The following is a 25,319-nucleotide window of genomic DNA, read 5'->3' as shown; positions in this document are numbered from 1 at the left end:
ACTGCTTTTTGGCATAAATGTTATACATTGTACTGCAATTACATCATGGATCAGTGCTGTCTTACATGAAAAGTATGAATATGTGATGAATAGGAATAAAAATTCCTGTGTAATCACTATTCAAATAATGATTGTTCATTAAATCATTATTCAAATAATGATTTGTCTATCATTGAAAGATTAATGTTGTCATCATTGTTACTCCCTCAAAATATAACCTTCTCAAAGGTAAGACTTGCGGGGACTTCTTATTTGTGACATATACAGGTTACGTATAATAGTTGTACAGTTTAAACTTTGTTCCAACACTAGAAAGGGATTCACCAAAAATTTTTGGTCAATCTTGTTTCAAGTTTCAAGTTTATTTATTTCACCAGAGAATACCTCAGATCCATTGATCTGCTTTTCAGGTATCCCTGGGCACACATTAAAACATACAATTTCACCTGGTCCAACCATCGCTGACCACATACATCTGAAGAAGGTTGATGAGATCTATTTTTGTGAAAATTTATGTTGAATTCATTTCTTGTGTTGGAACAAAGTTTAAACTGTACAACTTTGGATTCTACCAACACAGATGGGCTTTCATTCGGAGGTTTATGTGTAAGTTGATTTTCAGGTGATTTCCATTGGTTAAACAGATAATATTATTTGAAACTTTTTGTAGACCACAACAGCTGTCCTTAGCTGGACTGATACAGCAAGATGAACCGCTATTAGTATTACTTGGTTGATAGACATTTTAAACCTCTATGACACATGTCCGTAGCCAGGATTTTGAATGGGGGGTTTCTTCCCACTGCTTGAGTGGACCTCAAGTGCCGTAGGCGCGAGGCGAGCGCCGAATGCGCAAGGTTCCTAGGGGGGTCTGGGGGCATGCTCCCCCCGGAAATTTTGAAAAATGAACCTTCTAAAATGGCATTTCGTGCGTTTTTGAGAGGATTTCAAAGAAAAACTTAGAATAAATTTTTATTCAATGACAAAGGGAGCAGTTTTTCTACGATTCCAGTTCATCTTTTAAAGAAAAATCTTGGACCTTTACATAAAAAGTGGACCAAAAAGTGGACCTTTATATAAAAAGTGGACCTTTGAGCCTTGTGAGCCTTCCGAACCCCCCACCCCCCACCCCCTGGCTACGGGCATGCTGACATGACAAGCTATCTGCCATCTCGAAATCAAGACCACATCATTTCCATGACAAAAGATACCAAAACCTAAAAAAAAATACAAGAAGAAAGTTCTGCTGCAGTACCCCAAAAAGCCGTCAGGAGGCCCAAAAATTGACCTTGACCTTTGTCTAACCAGAACCTGTAGTCTAATACAATGTAGTATCCAGGACTGGTAGCATCACGATACATTTGGACTTTCTTAAGGCCACACCAATTTAATTTCTTGGTTAAAGGATTCGCCCGCTTCATTTTTTTTCTGATTTGCAAATAAAAATAAAAATTCAGAATCAACTGCAAAATGCTCATATTTTGCCATGAACAGTTGAAAACAGTCCTTTTCATCCTAGTTGTTACAGTTATTCCATCTTTCAATGCAATGGTATCATTAAAAGTTCAAAATTCATTGTTTAGATTTTGAACCAGCCTGGTGTGTTGACTTCATGGCTCCTATCGTACCATTTTGGGCCATAATAGGATGCCTAGGCCTGTTTTAATGTTTTTACTTTTTTTTTTTTGCCCGCCCGCTCCATTATTTTTCGAGAAAAATCTGTTAACCAAGAAATTAAATTGGTGTGGCCTAAGGTATACTGACCACAAATACCCTGTAACACAGACACACACTCAAGTGTGGATTTTTTTATTGTGAAGGGATAATTAAAGCAACAAAAATATTTCTATCAAAATCCTTTAGGAATTTTTGCACAGTGTTTGGAATCTTTCTTACAGAGTTTATTTAGTGGACCTCACATTATATACTTTTTCGTACCTACAAATGCATACAAATACTTTTTTTCACAGGGCATTTGTCCACTCAACCCCCAAACTATGTTGGTTGAAAAAAACACACCCCTTTTAGACATTTAAGCTGCATTATGTTAATGTAACGTAAGGCCACACCAATTTAATTTGTTGGTTCTCCGATTCGCCTCTTCATTTTTTTCTGATTTGCAAAACAAATTAAAAAAAAATCTGGTTCTGAATCAACTAAAAAGTGCCCATATTTTACCCCAAACATTTGAGGAAATTCCTTTTCTTACCAGTTGTTACAGTTTTGCCATCTATCAATGCATTGGTTTGATTAAAAGTTCAAAATTCATTGTGTAAATATTAACCCAGCCTTTTGTGTTGACTTCATGGCTCCTTTCATAGCATTTTGGGCTATGATAGGATGCCTAGGCCTGTTTTTTTTTTGTTTTTGCCCTGTCGCTTCATATTTTTTCTGAAAAAATCCGAGAACCAACAAACTAAATTGGTGTGGCCTTAGGATGATACAAAAAGTAAATTTTCTGGCCATTTCTTTATAAACTAAGCTGAATCAACCCCTACTCCATTACAAAAAAAAATACCTACAAAGTGCCTTAATTTCAGGAAGAGGAGATGCCAAAATTTGACGCCTTACGGGTGTGTTTGAAAACTGGAAACACAGCTGCCAGCAGTGTTTATTTTGAGGTGGTGCCACAAACTGAGAGCGCCAACCATAAATGTCAGAAAAGTGATATATTTGCACAAATATGTGGAGAAATGGAAGAAAAATACAATCACACTAATATTTCTTCAATTAAAATATCTAAAATAATTAAATTTCAGTGCAAAAAATATTACATAATGCCCCTTTAGAAAAGGACTGCAAGATACTAGTAGTAATATGCAAATTAGCCCCCCTCGTCATGACGTCACGTCCAATGCATTCAGCGCGAACCAACATGGCGGACGATTAATTTTTGGGGTGAGAGGTTAGTGGCTTTTATGTGACTTTAAACCTCGTTTTTCTCCAGTTCTGCAACCTCTTACGCATGCATGGATACCTGTGAGTTTCTGTAATCTGCGGGGAAGGGCGAGGCTGTCCCACGGTTGCTTGCGGAGACGATACGGTAGCTGAGCGCGCGAGGCGCCGATCTCTGCAAAACGCATCGTGCAAAATGGTGGGGAGGGGGGCGTTTCCCGATATTTTTATTGATTTGCGAAGGTCGAAGTGGCGGACACGTATTATATCGTCAACTATCTGTAAACCAGGTAATTCAGGAACCACGTGCAACCACGTACACAACTGGTGCATGTCTTCCAGCTTCTGCGTTCTGATATCATTTTATAGCCCCCCACCCCGTACAAAATCCACACACGGGTTGCATGAATTTTGGGAAATAAATTTCAGACGGACGAAGGCATATATTTTGTTTGAATCAGCAAAACTCGCACATGAGGCTATGAATTATTCAAAGAGATGATTTTCTTTTTTAAATTCCACCCCAAAGCAGTGAGGTAAATTGCTTTAAAAAAATAAAAAGCCAAAAAAAAAAAGTAAAAAAAAGTAAAACTAAAAATAATTTACTTTCACGCCATAAAGCAGTTACTCAAGCAACTGGATATGATTTTGGAAACGTCAGATGTTTCAGCTAGTATCCACTAGCTTTCGTCAGTGACTGGAAGACATGCACCAGTTGTGTACGTGGTTCCTAATACCTGGTTTACAGATACTAGTAGTTGACAATATATGTCCGCCAACGCGACCTTCGCAAATCAATAAGAATATCGGGAAACGCCGGGCCCCTCCCCACTATTTTACACGATGCGTTTTGCAGAGATCAGCTTCCATATCGCTGTAACAGTGGGGGGTTTATAGGCGCTACCAACTGACCCAGCCGATGGGTCTAGACCTTTTACTTTTAGTTGCTTGCAAATGATGTAATTTGAAAATCATCAGGAATATGTCTGTATTTGTATGCATGCTTTAACCACCCTTTGCTGTGACAAACCAGCTTTGCAGACACGTGTTGTGGCAGCAGCTGGTTATCACTCAACAACCTGTCATACTCATAGAGTCTACTTGAGGTCGCAGAACACAGTATATTATGGGCGACCCCCGGAGTCTATGACGCGGGTATAGAAGGTAGTGCAGACAAACCTCTTGCATCCTGGCTAAAGCGACTTATGTGAGAGGTAGCCATGAATGAACTGCGCTGTGTGGTAAGGAAAGGTATCGGCTTGTTCACAGTATGAGTTGGATTGTGAAGATTTCCCTGTTCGTGTATAAATGCGCGGCATTATGCAACCACGTTCCAGGGTGAGCCGGCTGCAGTTCCGCTGACCCCGGTAGAGGGCCAAATCAAAGTGGTCGTCATTATGTTAAAAAACGATAACTTTTTTTAGTTTTCAGTTATTTTGTAGAATATACCGTATATTTCAACATATTAGTTGGCCGTAATTATCTAGTGCACTCTATAATTTTTACTGCGTCGAAGTGAGTCACCTCGGGTTGCTTAACTATAGGAATCCCCATAGGGCAAAAACTGTGTTCTGCCACCTTGAGGGTGGGTACCAGTTCGGCTGAACCTGGTCCAACCAACTTAGAATAACATCCTTCATCTTCATCTTTGCCGGGGCTCAAATATGTTATGTGAGCCCCGGCTACACCCCCATATAGCCCCTGATGGGGCACTTTAGGGGGAGGAGGCCTTGGTCTAAGGCGGGCAGGCCTCCAGCCTGCCCCGGAAGGACTCAACGGTGGGAGCCATAACTACCGGGCCAGGCGGTAGTTATGTTCGACATCCTGAGTCGAACTGAGTCGAAAAACCTGGAAGTCGTGTTCCAATTCTATTTTGGTGAGGGAAATGTTCATGGTGTTAAAAGTTAACAGAGTTCATAGAACACATGAAATAATCCTGGTGTTTGTGGTGTGGGATAACATGTTAGTTAACGTTACCCTCTTTCACCACCGACATGCCAAATTTCAGACACAGTAAAAATTTTATGGCTCTTGGTGGCAAATCTTTAGTCTTTGGTAGTATTAACTTAAAGAGGCTCAGTGGGCATCACTTGACCGTCGGGGAAGGAAAGGTAAAGTGCCTTTCCCAAGGGCACAACGTCAGGACATGTTGAGCATTGAACCCGGGACCTTATGGTTCTGAGTCCAACGCTCTAACCGTTGTGCCACCGACGCCACATTCCAGACAAATCCATTTAAAGAATCTTATTTATAGGTACAAATAAGTAGACCCAGACAAAAGTATGGTAGTCTCTTCTTAGCAATGAAGACTATTGTACCATTTCCTTATAAATTATGTACATCAAGACAGGGCTCTAGCCAACTTGAATTTTTTTTCCATCAGCCCAGGTTATTCATCGCATTCGGGGAGGGGAGCGGCGTGGGCATGATCTAGGGAGGTTTGGGGGTATCCTCCCCAGGAAATTTCGGGTTTTCAAGCCTTGAAATTAATCAAAAATGCAATTTCCCGCATTTTCAGACGCAAATCATGGTGTTCAGAGTGGTCGTTGGTGGTCCTTTGGATGTTTTAGTATTCTTGCCCAAGATTTTTGTTGATTTTGTCTGTCAAGGTAGACAGATTGGTTTAAAAAAATTCCGTCACACACCACAAAGTTCTGGTAATTCACCGAAAAACTGGTGCTGGCAAGAGCCCTGCATGAGGACCTTAAGTTTTTTATTTGTAGATGTCCATTTCGTTCTTTTTTGTCGTTTTTTTTTTTTAACAGTGTCGCTCAATGCAAGGCCAATTATTTTTGGCCACTTCTAGGCATGGAGCTAAAGGCACTTAAGTGAGTATAATGTAGTTATGTCAGGAGATGGCGGTGGACCTTTGTTTTGATGCTTTGTGGATTGTAGTCGGACGGAAAGCATCTGTTTGAAAGAGAGTTCTGTAATTTTGCAGTCCGGGGAAAGAAGCTGTTGTTGTAAAATGACTTGGAGACAGGTATGTTAACGGTGTATTGATGAGAACTGGAAGAGAACCTAGTGGCACGCTGAAAGGTTCCGAGCGGCGGAACAAGAAGTGCAAGTTCTCCTGAACAAGTTCTGTTAAATATTTTTCAGATAAACGCCTGCCCGTCTGCCTAAGGAAGGGAGTGAGTAAATTATTGTGAGCAGGAGACAGACAAGTTGACGGTCAGGATGTGGCACGAGGCCAGACGGCAGGAGAAGAAGCTGCGAGGGATGATGGTGGATTACAGGAAGCGCGCCGAGCGCAGGAGGGAGTACTACGAAAAGATCGTAAGTTTTTCAACAGTCTTGTGGTATCCGTAAATAATTTCATTCAGGTTGGTAAACGACTGAATAGCAAAGTTCTTTTTATCACAACCATTTATTTTTCACCAGCCGACGTTTCGATGACCGTCTGTCATCTTCATCAGGGCAATTCTGACTGGTTTACTGTGCACTGACACTAGATGTTACTTGGTGCATAGTGCACTAAAGGAAGGGAGTATGCACGAAAGGAAGTGCACTATGAACTATGTAACACCTTTAGTGCACTATGCATCAAGTAACATCTAGTGTCAGTGCACAGTAAACCAGTCAGAATTGCCCTGATGAAGATGACAGAAGGTCATCGAAACGTCGGCTTGAAAAATAAATGGTTGTGATATAAAGAACTTTGCTATTCAGTCTTGTGGTATGTTACAATTGCAAATCAGCAAGGCTTGACAGGGCTCGAAATTCATTTTTGGGAATAGGTGCACTGGTTCACCTAACCTAAAAAATTAGGTGCACAAAAAAATTGTTGGGTGCACCATATGAAACAAAACCTAATTAGAGATCTTTAATACTGTTTCTCTGCTAGCTTGAATCTAAAATGGGAGCTAACTTCAAAATCTTAAGCAAGTACTACAAGAAAGATTTTATTATTTTTCTGACACTAAGATGCCAAAAATATCCTGTATACTATTATACATTTGATATGTAAAGAAATACCTACAAAAATATTTGGGTGCACCAGTGCACCCACAGAAAAAATATGGGTGCACAGCTCCAATTTCGGGTGCATTAAGGTGCACATGCACCCAGTATTTCAGACAGGGATCGAGGTACACTTTTGAGCATAATAAAGGTAAATTGCTGCTGAAGGATGTGTAGTTCAGGAGAATGTTGATAGGTGGCACTTAAGATCGTTCAGGGCTTGAAATACATCATCATCATCTTCAGGTCGGGAATTCCCAGAAATACATACTAGATGCATATGCAATTTTGTTCTCCCATTCTCTGTATTGTGAATTATGATTGTGACATCACTCATCTTTTGTCTCATAGCATTACTGTTAACCCTTGTCCTGCTGACAATGTATTTTCAAATAATTTGAGGTCTTAATCAGATCACAGACCCTTGACTTTTTTTGCCCCGCGGTGGCGTAGTTACTTTCACTGCAGTGTGAAGCGTTGCACGAGAAATACCCCCAAATTATACATATACAGGGCAGGACTTAACATTAAAAAATCTTGCTTAAAAAAAAAAGCACGTCTAACCCCCGGTTCGGGGAAAAATGAATTTAAATGGGTTTTAAAACAAAATTACTGTTAATGGGATATCTGACATTTTCAACCGTCGTTGTGACCACCATGCGACTCAGATTCCTTGTTGTTTTTTCTGCTGTAGAAAATGGACCCTACCCAGTTCCTGCGTGTGTATGGCCAGCACCACAAGATCAACTTGGATCCGGCTGTTTCTTTTGCTGCAGAAGGACCAGGAACCATGTAAGTTATGCCACATAAGGCCACACCAATTTGATTTGTTGGTTCTCGGATTTTTTCAGAAAAAAATTGAAGCGACAGGAAAAAAAAGACAGAGCCAAGCATTCTATGATAGGACTCATAGGAGCCTTGAAGTCTACATACCAGGCTGGTTTGTAATTCAAACAACGAATTTCAAACTTGTAATCAAACCACTGCATTGATAGATGGAAAAACTGTAACAACTCTGAAGAGAAGGGACTTTCTTCAACGGTTGGGGCCAAAATATTCATGAGCATTTTAGAAACGATTCAGAGCCTGAAATGTTTTTTGTTTTTTTGGCAAATCAGAAAAAAAGAAGTAGGCAAATCTGAGAACCAACAAATTAATGGCCTAATAAATAGATAAAATGAGCTTAAGTGGTTATTCTATACTTAGGCCACACCAATTTAATTTCTTGGTTAACGGATTTTTCTAGAAAAATAATGGAACGGGCGGGTGAAAAAATAAAAAAATAAAAACAGGCCTAGGCATCCTATTATGGCCCAAAATGGTACGATAGGAGCCATGAAGTCAACACACCAGGCTGGTTTAAATTCAAACAATGAATTTTGAACTTTTAATGATACCATTGCTTTGAAAGATGGAATAACTGTAACAACTAGGATGAAAAGGTCTGTTTTCAACTGTTAAGGGCAAAATATGAGCATTTTGCATTTGATTCTGGATTTTTATTTTTATTTGAAAATCTGAAAAAAATGAAGCGGCGAATCCGTTAACCAAGAAATTAAATTGGTGTGGCCTTAGATCAACTAAATCTGGGGGGCAACCTAACATTGTGATGAGCAACCTAGTTTTTGCCCTTGGTTGCACACTGGGCAACCTGGCTCAAAAAGTATTTTGAACACTGGGACATCTAGCCATGGTCCACTGGTTGTTGAACTCGTAAAAAAAAAGAGCCAGGGCAATTTCACGGTACAATGATCCTGTAAAGTAACTTTCTTCAGTGAGCTAAAACTGGATTGACATTTTATCTCCAACAGAGGTGCAGGTAAAACTTGTCTGATGCAGGAAAAAAGTGTACCTCGATCCCTGTCTGATATGTGATGTCCTGTTTTTCCCAGGATGCCCTGGCAGGGTGATACTGAGAACATGGTAGATAGGTTTGACGTCAGGGCTCACCTGGACTTCATACCTGAGTATAAAGGAGAAGACTCGGACTGGTAAGTCTTATGTCTTACCCTAAACTCACTCACTCACTCACTCACTCACTCACTCACTCACTCACTCACTCACTCACTCTCACTAAACTAGGCGGTTTATTTTCGGGTACAGAAGTATTCTTTTGGATATCTGAGTTGTAAGTTTGTGTCAATGTTTATACAACTAACATCAGTTACCTGGTGGGTGGGAGGAGATTTTGACAATTAATCTAGATTGATAGGGAGGTCACACGCCAGGAATGTATGAAGCATAAACCATGGTATGATAGGGGAGTAAGGTCATACAATTGTATGAGTAGTAATGCATTCTATTATAAACCTATATCAACTTCCCACAAGTGTGAAATCTCTGATTTGGTGTTTAATCTGTCCTGAAGGAAAACCTCGGAGGCATACAAGGAGGAACAGAAAGCTAACTATGAGAGATACAGAACTATGGTGCTCAAGGAAGTACAGGGATGTAAGTAATATCTTTCTGCCTACAAAGTGTATGCTTCTTGCAATCTACAGATTACATTAAGAACAATAGTGAAGTAAATGATATCATTTTGCCTTTAGGCCACACCAATTTACGTTTTTGGTTAACGGATTTGCCCGCTTCATTTTTTTCTGATTTGCAAATAAAAATTCAGATTCAAAGGCAAAATGCTCATATTTTGCCATGAACAGTTGAAAACAGTCCTTTTCATCCTAGTTTATACAGTTATTCCATCTTTCAATGCAATGGTATCATTCAAAGTTCAAAATTCATTGTTTAAATTTTGAACCAGTCTGGTGTGTTGACTTCATGGCTCCTATCGTATCATTTTGGGCCATAATAGGATGCCTAGGCCTGTTTTTATTTTTATTTTTTTTCGCCCCCCCACTCCATTATTTTTCTTCAAAAATCCGTTAACCAAGAAATCAAATTGGTGTGGCCTTATTATCATATTAATACCTATATCCCAGGAGGGGAAGTGTCCAGGAGCATGTAAATGTAGATTAAGAATATGAAAAGCAAAACAGAATTTTCTGAAATATCTTGAAATCTAGAATTTTAAGTAGACTGTTTGAGAACAATGAAACAAGAATCCGATTTCATTCAATGTAAAATGTTATTGACTCTTTTCACATAGATTTCACGCATCCAGTAATGAGTTCATTTTGATGGCTGTTTCATTGTTTTGTAAACGTGTTAGTTAAGGCACTGGATCAATCGAAGAATAGGCAGACAAATTATCTGTTAGTTGTTCTTGTATTGCATTTGTATTTGTGGCGCCTTTGTAAATTTACCAAGAAATGAACACCTCAGAAAAATACCACCCTGACAGCGAAACCTGCAGTTTGATAGCTGTTCACTAGAGGTCCCCACTAACCTGTTTCCCTGTGCCACACTGGTACACAGTTACAGAAGAGCAAGTCCTCCAGCAAATCTACATCGAGGAAACCTATGGAGAGATCCCCAAGTTTGGATCAACAGAAGAAGAGAAAAACAAGTAGGTGATGTCTTCTTTCATAAATGAAAGTTTATTTGTGAAAGCTTGTTTAAGGCAATGTGATATAGATATAGTGTATATGAAGTCTTTGAAGATTTCAAGAATTAACAATCAAAAGAATCATTAGATGTTAGATGTTCGAGGGTTAGGTTGACATTCGGTGTAATGTATCCAGCTGCCGCCGCGCTGCGTGCCTGCCAAGCTGGTGTGTTACGCCAAAGGGTGGTTATACTGGCTATACAGATACAGAATGTAAGCAACAATTTTAAGTTCTCAAACCGTCTTGTTTTGTTTAATTGTAGTAATTGTAATTGATTATGCAAATGAGGTTTGATTAACATAAATGTGCCCCTTGCCTAACTCCATGTCACGACAGTGATAGTGACTAGTACCATCTCACACACTCTTACTCACTGCCTGGCTTATCATTGGCTGTTCCCAGTTTTACAGGGCTTAGACATACTTACAAGTTACATGCAGGTGTCCAGGCTTGATGGCAACCTGCTAGGTGCCTCTGTCATATTTGTTTGTTTTCTTAGGATCCATAAGTGTAAATTTTACAATATTCTTCTTGGAGTCCGTAGTGAATCATCGACTTTCAGATACTGTAGTTCACTTTATGTTCACGGTAGCAAAAGTTCACGGTCTGAGAGAAATGGACATGTCCATGGAACTATATATTCATGGTGGCGACATGTGCAGGAAAGAGAAAGTCCAGAATTATTTGTTAACTGTAATGATTAGTTCATGGTACAGAAGTGACAGTGAAAAAACAGTGAACATAACAGTACAGTGAAAAAATCAGGAATTACAGTAGTAGAATTTGGACCATTTCACACCGGGGCATGCCCCTACTCTTTTTCGAAAGGTGTGGTGGGTTCTTTAATGTGCCTGGTGTGTGGCTCTCCCCAAACATGGGACCTCCGTGTAACATCCTATCTGAGGGACGTCCCTAACCAGAGCTAGGTATTCTTTTTTACATAAGTGAGGCGAGGAAAGTTGCGTTGCCTTTCCCAAGGATACAATGTCAGGGCATGTTGGTGGATTCGAATCAAGAGTCTCTGGATTCCAAGCCCAATACCAACCATTACACCACACGATCCCACCTCTTCAATTTCATTATGTAATGTTCATATTGACTGTGGAAGTGGACTGTGGAATACACCAAAGCTGTTAATCCTATGGCACAGTGTTAGCGTTGGCCTTAGGTTTCTATTTTATTGTACCACAATCACTGAAATTAGTTCTTGGTCTGATGCAATGTTTTGGGATTGGTAAAGATTCTGTAGTCTCAGGAAAGACAGTTTTAGGTTCATGGTATTCAGCCCTCAGTGCATATTCCCCACTATATTATCTCACTGTTATCATAACCTTGGTACGTCTTGCATCATTCATACTAGTCCAATTATGAAAGTATGAGTAATACAAATACCATTTTGGTTGCCCAACGATTATTGCTCTTATGTTTTCTTTTTATAATGTTCTTTTCAAAAGTTAGGACCACGTCGTTACTTGACAAAGGTGTGCATTCTTTGATCCTGACTGTATTTTATAATTCCTGTGAGTCTGATTTAAAGGAAAGAAGGGATAATAATGTGACTGGAAGCTGCCCGTAGCTCTTTAATTGTGACCTTGGTGCCTATTAGGACTAGTATTGCCACTGCTAGTTCATTCTCGGTGACTTGAGTTTAAGGAAAAAAGTAACTTACCTGTTTTGTAAAACTTTCCTATCATAATGTTGACAATGTTGCGCTGAGAACATTTTGCACACTGTCTATCATCGCTTTTTTGAAAGGATATATGATGAAAAAAGGAAAAAACAAGATAGTTTGGTGTGAGACTCGAGTTGTTTGGTGACTGAGTTACATGTATGCCTGCATGATATAACTTGCCTGTAAACCTGACCATGATGTGTTACGCCAAGATGTTAACTGTGAAATACTCACTTGTTTAGTTGTCTATTTCAGTATTTGATAACTGCAATATTTGTTTCTCTGTTTTTAAACACTAGCATACAATTCAGCGCTACTTTCTTAGTTGCGCTGCGACATGCTAGAGATTGTACTCATCGATCAATCAATAAACAATTATTATTAGATCCATATGTAAATTCTATTACTTTCTTAACAGGAGGGGATGGGAGGTTTTTGTGGTGTTTTAAATATGTGCTTACTTGTTTTGGTTTGAAACATTCTTTTATTAAATTATTCATGAGAGGCATATGATGACCAATTCACATTCAGAGAATCATTTACATTTGTCCTAGCAACGATGCTGCATCTTTAGCCATTTGAAATGTGTATTCTTGGACATCAGAAGTGCAGTGCACCTAGTCTAGATTTTCTTCTCAAAACTTTTGCCAACTTTTGTCAGTGTGACAGCCTCGGTGATCAGTTCATAAGTTATGGTCAGTTAATTGTGATCTACGACACCAAAGAACCGAGCTAAAGTTTGTCTCAATCAAACACCAGGGTACGACTGAACCCCTGTAAAAAAGAGGTTCCTTTTGAGTCTTAAGGGTGAAGACATTTTGGTGGCAATTTCCACCATAATCCGCACCCTCGCCGCAGTGTCACCTGAAAAATTTGGCGTCTTGCAAAGGTTTTAATAAGTTTGACCCCGGTGTGAGGAGCGAGCTATTAAAGTTAATGGACACGCTGATGAGTTTGCTGTGACTCTGACCTACAGGCGCTGGCTTGATCATGATACATGTCACCAGAAGAGCAGCATCTTTATCCAAGGGTTGTTTGTTTTGATTCCACAAAACCAAGGCCGTGACTTCGACTGGTTTGCAGCCCCCCTTTTAATGTCACCGGATGAAAAGAGAGCCATAATTCTGACACTAAAAGTTACAAGAGAACAGGTCAGGCATGGAGAGGCAGGAGAAAGATGTATCCCAGTGCTAGCAGTCTGTGAGACATCCAATAACTTCTCCACTTTTCCTTGCAACTTTGGGGTCAGATGGTTAGTGGACTATACAGTACAAGCAAGCACCACAGAGCTTTGAGAAGTGAAACTGGTTCAACTAGAACTTTCTGGGTAATTTTAATTTGACTTAAGTAAAATTGCGAATCCACGTTGTCAGTATTTATTCAGCTTAAGGTTTGGTTTATTGCTAAACTGCAGAACATGCATGTGAAGGAACAAGAAATCGGAAATTTCAAACCTCTATATATAGGAAGTATTTAGATTTTCTATGAATTCATTGCCACAGCCAGACAGAGAGAGAGATGGTCTGACTTTAAGACTTTCAGATTGGCTAGGGGTTTTATGAATTTCTTATTTTATATAATTAGGCCACATGAATTTAATTTCTTGGTTAACGGATTTTTCTAGAATAATACTGGAGCGGGCGGGCGAAAAAAAAATAAAAATAAAAACAGGCCTAGGCATCCTATTATGGCCCAAAATGGTACAATAGGAGCCATGAAGTCAACACACCAGACTGGTTCAAAATTTAAACAATGAATTTTGAACTTTTAATGATACCACTGTAATGAAAGATGGAATAACTGTAACAACTAGGAAGAAAAGGACTGTTTTCAACTGTTCAGGGCAAAATATGAGCATTTTGCAGTTGATTCCAGGGGTTAAAATACCCGGTCTCGCAGTCTCGCCGCGCAAGTAATTTTTTCTGTGCGAGACTTATTCGGAAAGCCAGGTTGCCCGGAGCGCAAGTTGTTTTTACAGCGGCTGGGTTTACGGCCAGCAGCTTCTGAAATAAATAGTGCCGCGGTCCCGCCTGATTGACATGTGGACCGGTTCGGACCGTAAAAATTTATCGGTCCGGTCCGAAAAAAACGAAACGTCGGTGGACCGGTTTTTTGGACCGGAACAAAAATCCATACTAACTGATGATCACTAGATACAAGGAAGCCAGCCAGGAAAATGAAAATCCAGCATTAAAATAAAAGAAATTTACCTTAGTTTCCGTACCTCTCATTTTGCAACAATATTCTCCATATTTTCGTTACCGATAGTCATCTAGAAATCATAAAGGGAACTTTACAGGCCGCGTTTGGTTCGAGCCGAAAATCAGGGATTTTAGTACCACATGGTCACACTGTGCCGCTACTGCCACACATAAATTTTCACTCAAAATGAGAAATTAGCACCCAACAAAACGGACCATTAGTTTCCCAAGGCTGTATTACTCTTTTGTTCTTGTGGTCAACTTGTTTTCTTTGCTTGAATCGCGTAAAATACCAAGGAAAATACAAGGAAACTTCGGCAATCGGCTCGAATTTTGAGACGAGCGGCGGCCATCTTGGAATTTGTTGTTTATGCATGCCTGCAATTTGGCCCAAACCGCTAGAGGGCGATGTGATTGGTTGGGAAGTTTAATGTATTAATATATTCGGTTCTGAGGTTTTAGCCATAGAGGACAGTAGAGGAGAAGTTTGATAATGATTAGAACGGATAAAATGGGATAAAATGAAATTAAAAGAGGATAAATAAAATAAAAATAAATCTAAAAAAATAAAAATAAATCTGAAAAATTTAAAAAATAATAAAAAATTTGTATTGGTTGCTATACATTTAATATTTAGCAATGATCATTTAGCAAAAATTATTTGGTACTGATAGTCTGGTATCCAGAATCAGGTACAGGTACAGGTACAGGTCCGGACCTGGACTCTGGACCTGGACCTGAAAGAGCGGAACAGGTACCCACCCATATGAAGGTAGCATTTTTTAATAAACAATTGATGATGTTTGACAGCTGTTGTGTTTGCTACTTGATAAACAAACCTATTAATTGATAAAAAGAAAGGATAATGGATATGGGGTAGCAGATTTGAAGAATCCAGATCCTTTGAAATGGGGCAACCTGAAATCCTGATGGGGCAACCTGGCTTTTGACCCAGGTTGCCGCCCGGGCAACCTGGAAAAAAAAAGTATTTTAACCCCTGGATTCTGAATTTTTATTTATATTTATTTTCAAATCAGAAAAAAACGAAGCGGGCGAATCTGTTAACCAAGAAATTAAATTGGTGTGGCCTTATGAATTAGAAAATTCCTTTGTCTACACCTATGGTTTTCACTGGCACCCAGACAAGGACTTACTTACTTACTTAATATCCTCTTCATCCCTTGTGAGACATATAAGGCAGAGACTTTTCCCTTCCATCTGGGTGTGTCCTTGACCACCTTCTTCACTGATCGCTAAGACAGTCCCATAGATGCCAGGTCATCTGACACAGTTCTTCTCCAGGTGGTTTTAGGTCTGCCTATAGGACTCCTTGGTAGTAATGAAAAGTTTGACTAGAGAAGTAACATTTGCAGAGCAAATGCATAATGTTTACCTTCGGACATGGTCTGCCCTGTTAATTTTTACTCGACAAACACATTCACATACATGTACTACTAGTATATGGTGACAGGAGTAGAGCAGACCATGAAATTGCAACATTATGTAACCCAACACCAGTCACCATGGTTACAGACATCAACAAATCATGTCATTGGTCAGGTCAGAGGTTAGTGTTTGGAACAGAGGAGTAGGAGGAAGAAACTGAGTAAAAACGATATGTTTTCCTTCGGTAAACATAAAAATCTAACTGTGTTGTTCATCCTTGACTTTGATAGGCTGGCCAAAGCGAAGGTTTCCATTGGCTACACGTATGAAGACAGCGCGCCCGGCGGGGAGGGACAGCCTCCTCCTGAGCAGGAGGAAGAGGAGGAGGAGGAGGAGGAAGAGGAGGAGGAGGAGGATAGTGATGGCAGCATCAGTGATACTGACTTAGGTTAGGAAACAGATTTACATCTGTTTTGTTTAACTATGGGGACTTACCAAGGCCACAGCAAGTAATTTTTATGTATGACATCAGTGCTCGCATTAATTTTTGCCTGATTTGGGGAAAAAAACAAGAATTTTGTTGCCTTCTAACAGTGGTCACCATGCCGAAAATGGGCAAAGATGTATGTTGCCATGCCGGAAGGTGGATGGCAGATAACTATGAAGAGAGGAGACAAGAAAAGGCTCTGATTTAATGTTTTGTGTCTTACTTTGATGCAGTGATATGTGATGTTGGCTGTGTATGTACCCACTGAATCAAAACCATTTGTACAATGATTGAGTCATAATTTTAAAATGTAGGAACCTTGTTTTTTTTTCGCCCGCTCGCATTAGATTTGGAGTCTGCGGAGGATGTCATGCTGTGGCCCAATGCCTTACTTTCAGTGGTCGAAATACTTTTTTTCAGTGGTCTGCAATATTGCAGAAGAGTCAAAATTTTGTTCTGCAATGTGGAAAGACTTTCTGCAAATACACAAACCTCTATACTACAACATTCTCCAATAATACCTTTTTTCACATATATAGCTTTGTAAATCTGTAGCATCAATGGAATTCTTTAAAGCTTAAGACGTTTCAGGTAGCATCCACTACCTTTCGTCAGTGACACTAAGAGACTAGCTACTGCAGCAGGTTTATAAGTAGCACAAACTATTGTATTGATTGATATGCAAATTAGTGAAGACAACTTTTTGGAAGTCCAAAAGAAAACAAAAGATAGACAAGTCAAGACAAGGTTGATGCAAATTAGTGAAGAAGCAAGCAAAATCCAAAGTGCCAATTTTTCCTTCTGCAAAATTGCAGATTGTATAAATTTTTTCTTCTGCGATCTTGAAAATCTATCTGCAGATTGCAGAGTGCAGACAGGTATTTTGAACACTGCTTACTTTGTTTCTAATTAATCAATACATGACATGTTCTCAGATTCACTTATCAGTTACGTAACGTTATATCACAAAGTGTGACCTACATGTAGCAACACATATATATATATATATTTACGTCTTTTGTGTGGTAATTGAATTTATGATATAGTGCAACTATTTATGAATATGTTTTTTGTAAGTTTTTTTTATGTTGATAATGGATGAAAAGGAAGCACTTCTGACCATTTTGTCAGAAAAACTCAATTCATGTTCAGCATGTCTGTGAGTTGTTTAAATAAAGATTGAATTGAATGAATGAGTAAACAGACCTTAAAAAAACTTGACCAAAAATGCAGAATGTTTTCTACTGATGTTAGCTTCAAAATCTATGGTAATAATTTCAAGTTATAATTTCAATATTGAATTTGTAAGTATTAACTTTGAATAATGTGAAATGATAATGAAATGAGGTTTGTCGCATGGCTTAGAAGTTGAGGGTTCGTCTGTCTTGTCTGTCACGACCAGTGGAAGATCAGTGGTGTAAAACTAGATTGAGATCAATTCTTTCTTTCCGTATCATACCAATAACTGATGAAACCGAACTGACAGAGTCTGAAGCAGGGCTCGAAATTCATTTTTGGGAATTGGTGCACTGGTGCACCCAACCTAAAAAATTGGGTGCACAAAAATTTTTCTGGGTGCACCATATAGGATAGAATAAGTAGAATGTCAGCAAAAGCTGAAGAAAGTGCTATAACAATGTCAATGATTGTATTATTTTCCTGACACTTAAACAATTAACAATATGCTGTATACATTTAACATCTTTAACGTTACATATGCAAACCTACGAAAATAAGACATATGTGCTCGGACACAAATGTTTTGTGGAGCACATATGTGTATCATGTGTATTATTTGATTGTTATGATTTGTATTGATACTAGTAATTAAGTGCATCAATTCAGCCGTATAAAGGCTGCGACTGCACGGGTCCTGTTTGGACAATAAAAACCGTTTATTATTATTATTATTCTGCAGATGTGATAGTGGACCCGAATGAGCTGACCAAAGAGCAGCTGCAAGCCTACAACAAGACCGGCACTCAGTACGGCATCCCGTTTGGGGACTTCGTCAAGTAGGTTCTCTTTGTAGTCCGGTCTTTGTGTAACGCCCGAAGTTCCACGCATCATGGCATCCAGTCCCGTCGGCAAACGTTGATCGAGGGGATGCCATGACCGCTGCCGGCAGAGAAAAGAAGGAGGGTACACCGTCGTTTAGATGCTTCTAGTTGTTAGTCAGCAAGTATAGTACAGCATAGTGGTTTGTTACTGAAATTCTTTCAGTGGTTGCTTGTGTTACACAATCTGTCCCTGAGAGCTTGTGGCCATACACCTCTAACTTAACCAATCCATTTCCATCCACAACTACCAATAAGAGCTCATATTCTGTATCACTATGAAAATCAGTCCAATAGGAGCTCAGGATTCTCTGTCAATATGAAAACCAGCCTCCAACACCATGGTAACAGACAGTTCTCAGTCGAACAAAAGTTGGTCAGCATGTCGACAGAACGTACTGCACCTTTGCGAAACCCGTATACTGTGTTGGGCAGAACACCTCATATAAGGTCGTATTCGTGCATATAAGGTTGACATCCCATCTGTAGTTTCCAAATGTTATATCAGACAAAATTTTGTTTTAGTATGAACCTGTTGGAAAGATACAAAAGGAGAACTTGTAATTTGTGGGGATGGTATCATAATGGTACCATAATTGAAGAAATGTGTTCTTAATTTTATAAGTTATAGATTTAGTAACTTTTCTTCATACAAAGAAGGATACAAAACAGTACAGGTAAACAAATCTAACACGACAAGGCCAAATGCATGAAACGTGAAGTAAAAAGATATCTCTTTTTAAAAATTGAATTGTAAATTGATAAATCGCACAGTTGCATCTTTATATATGATTATGAGATGTGTCTGAATTTTTCTGTTATTGAGTTGTAAGTTGGATGTGAAAAGTCACAGGTTTTCTTGGCTTCTTTCCCAGGAATCTGAGGAAAGACAAGGAAGAACAGGACCGTATTCAGCACCAGAAGGAACTGGAGGAGGAGAAGGCTCTCTACTCTGTATGTACATGTTACTTATTTCTTCTTTTCCTTAGGCCACACCAATGTAATTCCTTGGTTAACGCATTCGCTCGCTTCATTTTTTTCTGATCTGCAAATAAAAATAAAAATTCAGAATCAACTGCAAAAGGCTCATATTTTGCTCCGAACAGTTGAAAACAGTCCTTTTCATCCTAGTTGTTACAGTTATTCCATCTTTCAATGCAATGGTATCATTAAAAGTTCAAAATTCATTGTTTAAATTTTTAACCAGCCTGGTGTGTTGACTTCATGGCTCCTATCGTACCATTTTGGGCCATAATAGGATGCCTAGGCCTATTTTTATTTTTATTTTTTTCGCCCGCCCGCTTCATTATTTTTCCAGAAAAATACGTTAACCAAGAAATTAAATTGGTGTGGCCTTACATTTCATTACATTACGCTTGTTTTTTTTCCCAAAGAGCCTGCAGTGCATTGATTGTGTGAGATGATTAGGCCACACCAATTAGATTTTTTGTATTCTCAGATTTTTGCAGCAAATCAGTCAAACGGGCAGCAAAAAAAAAAAAACACAGGCCAATGCATCCTGTGATGCCCCCAAATGATAGGAGTCAAAATACCCAAACTGGTTTATACTTCCATTTTGAACTTTTAACCAAGTCACTGCACTGTAACAAGAAAAAAAAATTAAATGTAACAACTAGGAAGACAAAGATTTTTTTCAACTACTGTTGGTGCCAAAATATGAACATTTTTGTAGTACATGTTTTTTTGTGTAAATCAGAAAAAAAATTAAGTGGACAAATCCAAGAACCAAGACGTTGAATTGGTGTGGCCAAAGAGCCTTTTTCATGAACTACAGCCAACTGCCACATTGTCTGAAATTTTGCCTGACTTAGAAACTGATTTGAAGAGGAAAAGATAGATTAATTTCATAACTTATTAATGTTATATTTCTGCTATTGTTCAAATGTTTATTGTTAAACTGTAATAGTATTTTGATGTTGTTAAATGTATATGGACTACATTTAACAAGCTAAGGAAGATGTTGTATATCATGGTGGTCAAGGTGGCAACACATACATGTACATGTACATGTAACCTAGTCCTTATTGTACATCAGATTGTCCAGACTGTGCATGATGTACAAAATGACTAATAAACTGGTGGACATACCAAACATTAAGTACCTGAAACCAGCCCAGAAAAGAACAAGAAACAGTCATGCCTTCAAATATCGGAGTTATCAACCAAGAATTGAGGTGTTCAAAAACCCGTATTTCCCAAGAACTATCGTAGACTGGAACTCGTTGCCACCAAGCACAGTTGGGGCATCATTACTAAAAAGCTTTGAACCATACCTGCAATTAAATGTGCAAAGATTGAGTGTAACAAGTCGTTCGGTGTGATATAGCTAGCTGCTGCCGCGCCGCGTGCCTGCGAAGCGGGTGTGATTCTTTACATCCTTGCCATGGTTTTATTTTTGCAATTTTTGCGTTGACTTCCCCACTGCAAAATCAGGAGACTGCGAATATTTATTCCAACATATATTTGTACTGTATTATGGACTTGTTTCAACTGCAAACTTAAGAGCACCAGGGAAATAAATGAGTTTACTGCTACATGTAGTTGTTAAATACCAACACATTTTGCTACAAACATGCTATATTCCACCCAATAATATGCAATATTGGGACAACATACATTGTACATTGTGTCTCTTTTCATCTCTTGACACAGTCTCATACATTGTACTTGGTCAAACTTGTTGAGGTACAGGACCAGGTTCAAACCTGAACCCACTGTGCCTGGAACTGAATTTAACTACATAATATACATAGTCCTAGTGTTAATGCCATTATGAGGCCACGCCGCCTTAATTTTATGGATGACATCCTCTGAAGACCCACAAACTAGTGCGTGCGGGCGATTAAAAAAAAATTCTGGCCAAAAATAAAAATGGCTAATGTCAAATGTCAAAGGTGCAGTACCAGAAAGGAAGTACAGGGGGCTCTTTTGCCATCAGAGTCCAACTCCCATTTTTCTACTACTAGTACTAGGTAGTATGATTTTCACCGCAAGTTTTGTTTACAGTGTTGAAAAGGTAATATTGTTCTCAGAAACATATAAAAATTGTCTTTGATATTGATGGTGGCAAAGGTTTGGATAATCTTTTCTTCTTATTTTTTTAAATACAGCTCTGAAAATGAAGTTCAATGTGAACAAGTAATCACTGAGACTCCAAACCTAAGTAGATATAGCATAATATTGACACTAATTACAGACAAGTTCAGACATCATATTAACGGCAATGTTACCAGTAAAGCTACATTGTATATGAATTAAGTATGGTTTATATCTAAATTATAATACACAATACAGCCTTAACCCCCCCCTCCTGAAAGTGGTGTGGTATAGCCCATTAGTCCCATGCTTACAGTGGACAACAACTGTAGATAGACTGTACCACACCACATGCAGAACAGGGGTGTCAAATTATACCAACGTTACTAGATTTAAGTAGAGATAGTAGGTTTGATAAGTATATCGTACAAAGAGAACTTCATGTTAGCAAATAGTCTTATATCACCACATTTTTCTTGTCAATGTCTGTATGCAATTAGCCCTCGGGCATGAATTTGCAGTAAACAACTCTAATTATTTTATTTCAATGCCTGAAAATACAGGTATAGAAAAAAAACAAACTACATCATCTGGAACACAATCGAACCGAAAATAAAGAAATCTGTCAAACCCAGTTATAGATGGGACCACACAAACACGACCAAAAACAATTAAGAAGAAGGATATATCCTTACTGGGCGGTATACAAAAACGGTAAATGTGCTTTATTTGAGAAATTATAAAATAGTCTATAAAATATGACAAAAAACCTGACAAAGAACCTAGAATGTAATATTTACTATTGAAAGGTCTGAAAAGTGTTGTTGTCATCATTCTACCTTGTCTTTGGAAGAGGACCTGGTAGCCATATCAAAAAGATTAAATGAACTGTAGTTTCTTTCAGTATGAATTGACGTGTCTAGCATCTTTAAAAAATTCATGAAGTTGTTGTGACGGGACAGTGACAGTCATAACAGTCTGTGTTTTGTCCAGTATATTGATGCAGGGCTCGAAATGTGTATACACACTTATGAGCACCAAAAATTGGAACTGTGCATGCCCGTAGCCAGGATTTTGAATGGGGGGGTTCTTCCCATTGCTTGAGGGGACCTCGAGCGCCGAAGGCGCAAGGGGGGTCCCGGGGCATGCTCCCCCGGAAAATTTTGAAAAACGAACCTTCTAAAATGGCATTTGGTGCATTTTCGAGAGGATTTCCAAGAAAAATAAGAGATAAATTTTTATTAAATGACAAAGGGAGCAGTTTTTCTACGATTCCAGTCCATCTTTTCAAGAAAAATCTTGGACCTTTACATAAAAAGTGGACCAAAAAGTGGACCTTTACATAAAAAGTGGACCTTTACATAAAAAGTGGACCAAAAAGTGGACCTTTGAGCCTTGTGGGGGGGGTTCTTCCGAATGCTGTGCACCTAGTTTTTGACGGTAGGTGCATGGAGGTAAAACATAAGGTAGTATACAGCATATTCTTAACATTTAAGAGGCAGAAAAGAGTTTTAAAAACCTTTGTTGTATTACTTAAAATTTTGATGTTTTCTATAGAATTTCACATTCAAGCTGTAAGAAGATGCAGTAAGATTTTGCTGACATTCTACTTTAGTTCATGCTGTGCACCCAAAAATTTGTTGGGCACCTAGATTTTTAGGTTGGGAGCACCAGTGTGCCCATTTCCACAAATGAATTTCAAGCCCTGAGATGTGCAAAAAAACATTAGTTAGGCATCCAGGTGTCTGTGTCATGTAAACATGTACTGGAAATATATGTGTGCTGTCTCCAATATCACAAACTTGATACAAGAGAACAGTTTTCATCTTTTAACTTAACGGAATCATTCAAGACTTTGCAGGGCTCAAAACACTCTTAGTCTGCAAAACATTTTTTCTACCAACACCAGTGCAGGTAACATTTGAAACAAGAAATTTTTGGGAATTAGTGCCCAGTTTACTTGGTTAGGTGGGTGGGTGTTAGGGTAGTAACGTTACATTGCAGCTCTTTCAGAAGCCCTTCCACCATGCCATGCCTTACTGTTTGTGATCTTTGATAAAGAAAGTATTTAAGATTGGCACATTCATACTGTGGTGTGCAAGAGTAGAGCAGTGCATCAAGTCAATAACATCATATAAAAATTTTGTATCAGCTCTAAGAAAGTATACAATAAATTATGATTGTGTTCAGATTCGCTTGGCTTCAGATTGTTCAATACTCGGGCATTTTTGCTGGCTTCTGTGCCCATATAAAGTGTTATTCATGTTTATTGGACTCTTGAAGTCTTGCTTGAAGATGGGAAATCCCAGAGTTTCTAGGTGAGGAAGCAAGATAGTTTTTAATTGTAACAATTTTGTACAATTCATAAAGTTACCATTCTGGGATCTGGATGTTTTAAGATATACGTTCTATGGAACAGTTTCATGCGTAGTTTTGAGTAAAATCGGCTCAACGATTGACAAGAAAATAGTAGCGGTGCACGTGTAATGCACTTGGGTGGGAGGGGGGCACTTCGACATTTTCGATCGTAAAAACGCTTTATACAAGATAAATAATTCAAAACAATATAGTTGACCAGTTTGTTGATAGAACTTGTTGGAAATATTACATCCAGGAAGGGGGAGGGGGGGCGGTGCAGAAGATGTGAAGTCAAGTCAAAGTTTATTGCAAAACGATTGTAGCATAATCAACTACAATAATGAAAGTCTCAGTGTATTTTACTTGGTGATTATGCACTTTCCGATTTGCTGCAAGGACAGGCCATCCTACTTCAAATTTCGAGCGCCAAGAGAGAAACTGTCGTAAAATCACACTGTCGCATTACGTATATCCGCTTCTTACATCATATCCCTGACCTGCACTAGGCATTATCATGGGAAGTGCACGTCAGCTGCACACTGCAGGGTGGGAGTGGACTGTACCATTACGTACACCCACAAACGCAGGACATTATGCGCCTCGGCCAGGTTTCTTTAAAAAGCTTTCTTGTTTGTATTGAAAGCTAATTAAAAGTGGCACTAGAAAATGAAAAATACAATGTAAATCATCATTATATTCTAGCCAGCCTGAATTTTTTTGTCATCTCAATTTTGTTTGACATAACATCATGTTGAGGGTTGAAGGTGTGACAATCCTAGGGGGGAGTTCGGGGGCATGCTCCCCCAGGAAAATTTTGAAATCTAGACCCTCTGAAACACTATTTCCTAACTTTTCAGGAGCATATTTTGCTTGTAGACTTAGTTTAATGATTCTCTTTCCATACCTTTGCATGCTGATTTTTGTCCATCAAAGATGGCGGACTGGGCAAAATTTCTGTCTGTCATGAGCGGCAAACTTTATTTGATGGAAAGACAGACGCTGGCTAGAACACTGTATCAAACGTTAATTTGGCAGCACGTCACACACACACACATGTCATTGTCAATGTTTTCCTCACTAGAACGAAAATTGGAATCAGTGCATGTTTGCAGACTGTAACATCAAGCTCACCTGCTGGCTGGGAATTCCCACTGTACCAAGCAAAAAAGACTAACTTTATTTGAAGTACATAACTATTCAACTTCTGATGGAATGGTAGTATTCCTAACTCCGTGTTAAGGTGTGCTGTCGGCTCCGGCATTGGTTTTGATCGACCTGATTTTTCAGGAGCAGAAACCCCTTTAATGTACATATATGCACCCAGACTTTGGCGATTGGCTAGAGCCCCCACCTTCTTTTGCCCTGAAAAGTTCAAAAAGTCTGGAGGAAATACAGTAAATAGTGACAGATCTCCATTATTGAAGTTTGTCCTTCTTTCTAACTTATTATTACTACTACAAAAAGAAGCCTGTCTCCCAGAAGTACATTATCCTTTTTTTTCAGGCTTGAAATGGACTCTTACATGTATATTCAGGACCTGCAACCTGTGCCAACTCTGGGACATCAAACCTGATTACCAGGTCCATCATACCATCTTCCCCGACAGTCGTGCTAGTTTAATACCTGCCAAATTACTACCGTCAGTGGTCATGCCCGTTTTTTGGACACTTAGGTGGACCCAATTATGAGGAGGCTCCAGCTCCATTTCTAGTAATGGCCAGGCTATTAGCCACTGTA

At 39.0% G+C, this 25,319-nt stretch overlaps 1 protein-coding gene across 2 annotated transcripts in view; it reads left to right on the top strand.

The window, feature by feature from the left end:
• The first annotated feature begins 2,856 nt into the window (after positions 1-2,856).
• The window catches only part of LOC109464881 (CLK4-associating serine/arginine rich protein-like), a 42,434-nt gene continuing 19,971 nt past the window's right edge, over positions 2,857-25,319 (top strand). For both annotated transcript variants that reach the window (XM_019761974.1, XM_019761975.1), the window contains exons 1-9: positions 2,857-2,905; positions 5,998-6,174; positions 7,553-7,650; positions 8,751-8,849; positions 9,227-9,309; positions 10,234-10,324; positions 15,914-16,071; positions 18,029-18,125; positions 19,043-19,121. In XM_019761974.1, coding sequence (XP_019617533.1) covers positions 6,076-6,174; positions 7,553-7,650; positions 8,751-8,849; positions 9,227-9,309; positions 10,234-10,324; positions 15,914-16,071; positions 18,029-18,125; positions 19,043-19,121 — 804 coding nt within the window. In that variant the 5' untranslated portion in view covers positions 2,857-2,905; positions 5,998-6,075. The remainder of the gene's footprint in view (positions 2,906-5,997; positions 6,175-7,552; positions 7,651-8,750; positions 8,850-9,226; positions 9,310-10,233; positions 10,325-15,913; positions 16,072-18,028; positions 18,126-19,042; positions 19,122-25,319) is intronic.

Source organism: Branchiostoma belcheri, unplaced genomic scaffold (assembly GCF_001625305.1).
Source record: "Branchiostoma belcheri isolate BF01 breed outbred unplaced genomic scaffold, Haploidv18h27 scaffold142, whole genome shotgun sequence".
NCBI lineage: Eukaryota > Metazoa > Chordata > Leptocardii > Amphioxiformes > Branchiostomatidae > Branchiostoma > Branchiostoma belcheri.
This window is presented reverse-complemented; position numbering and strand designations above follow the sequence as displayed.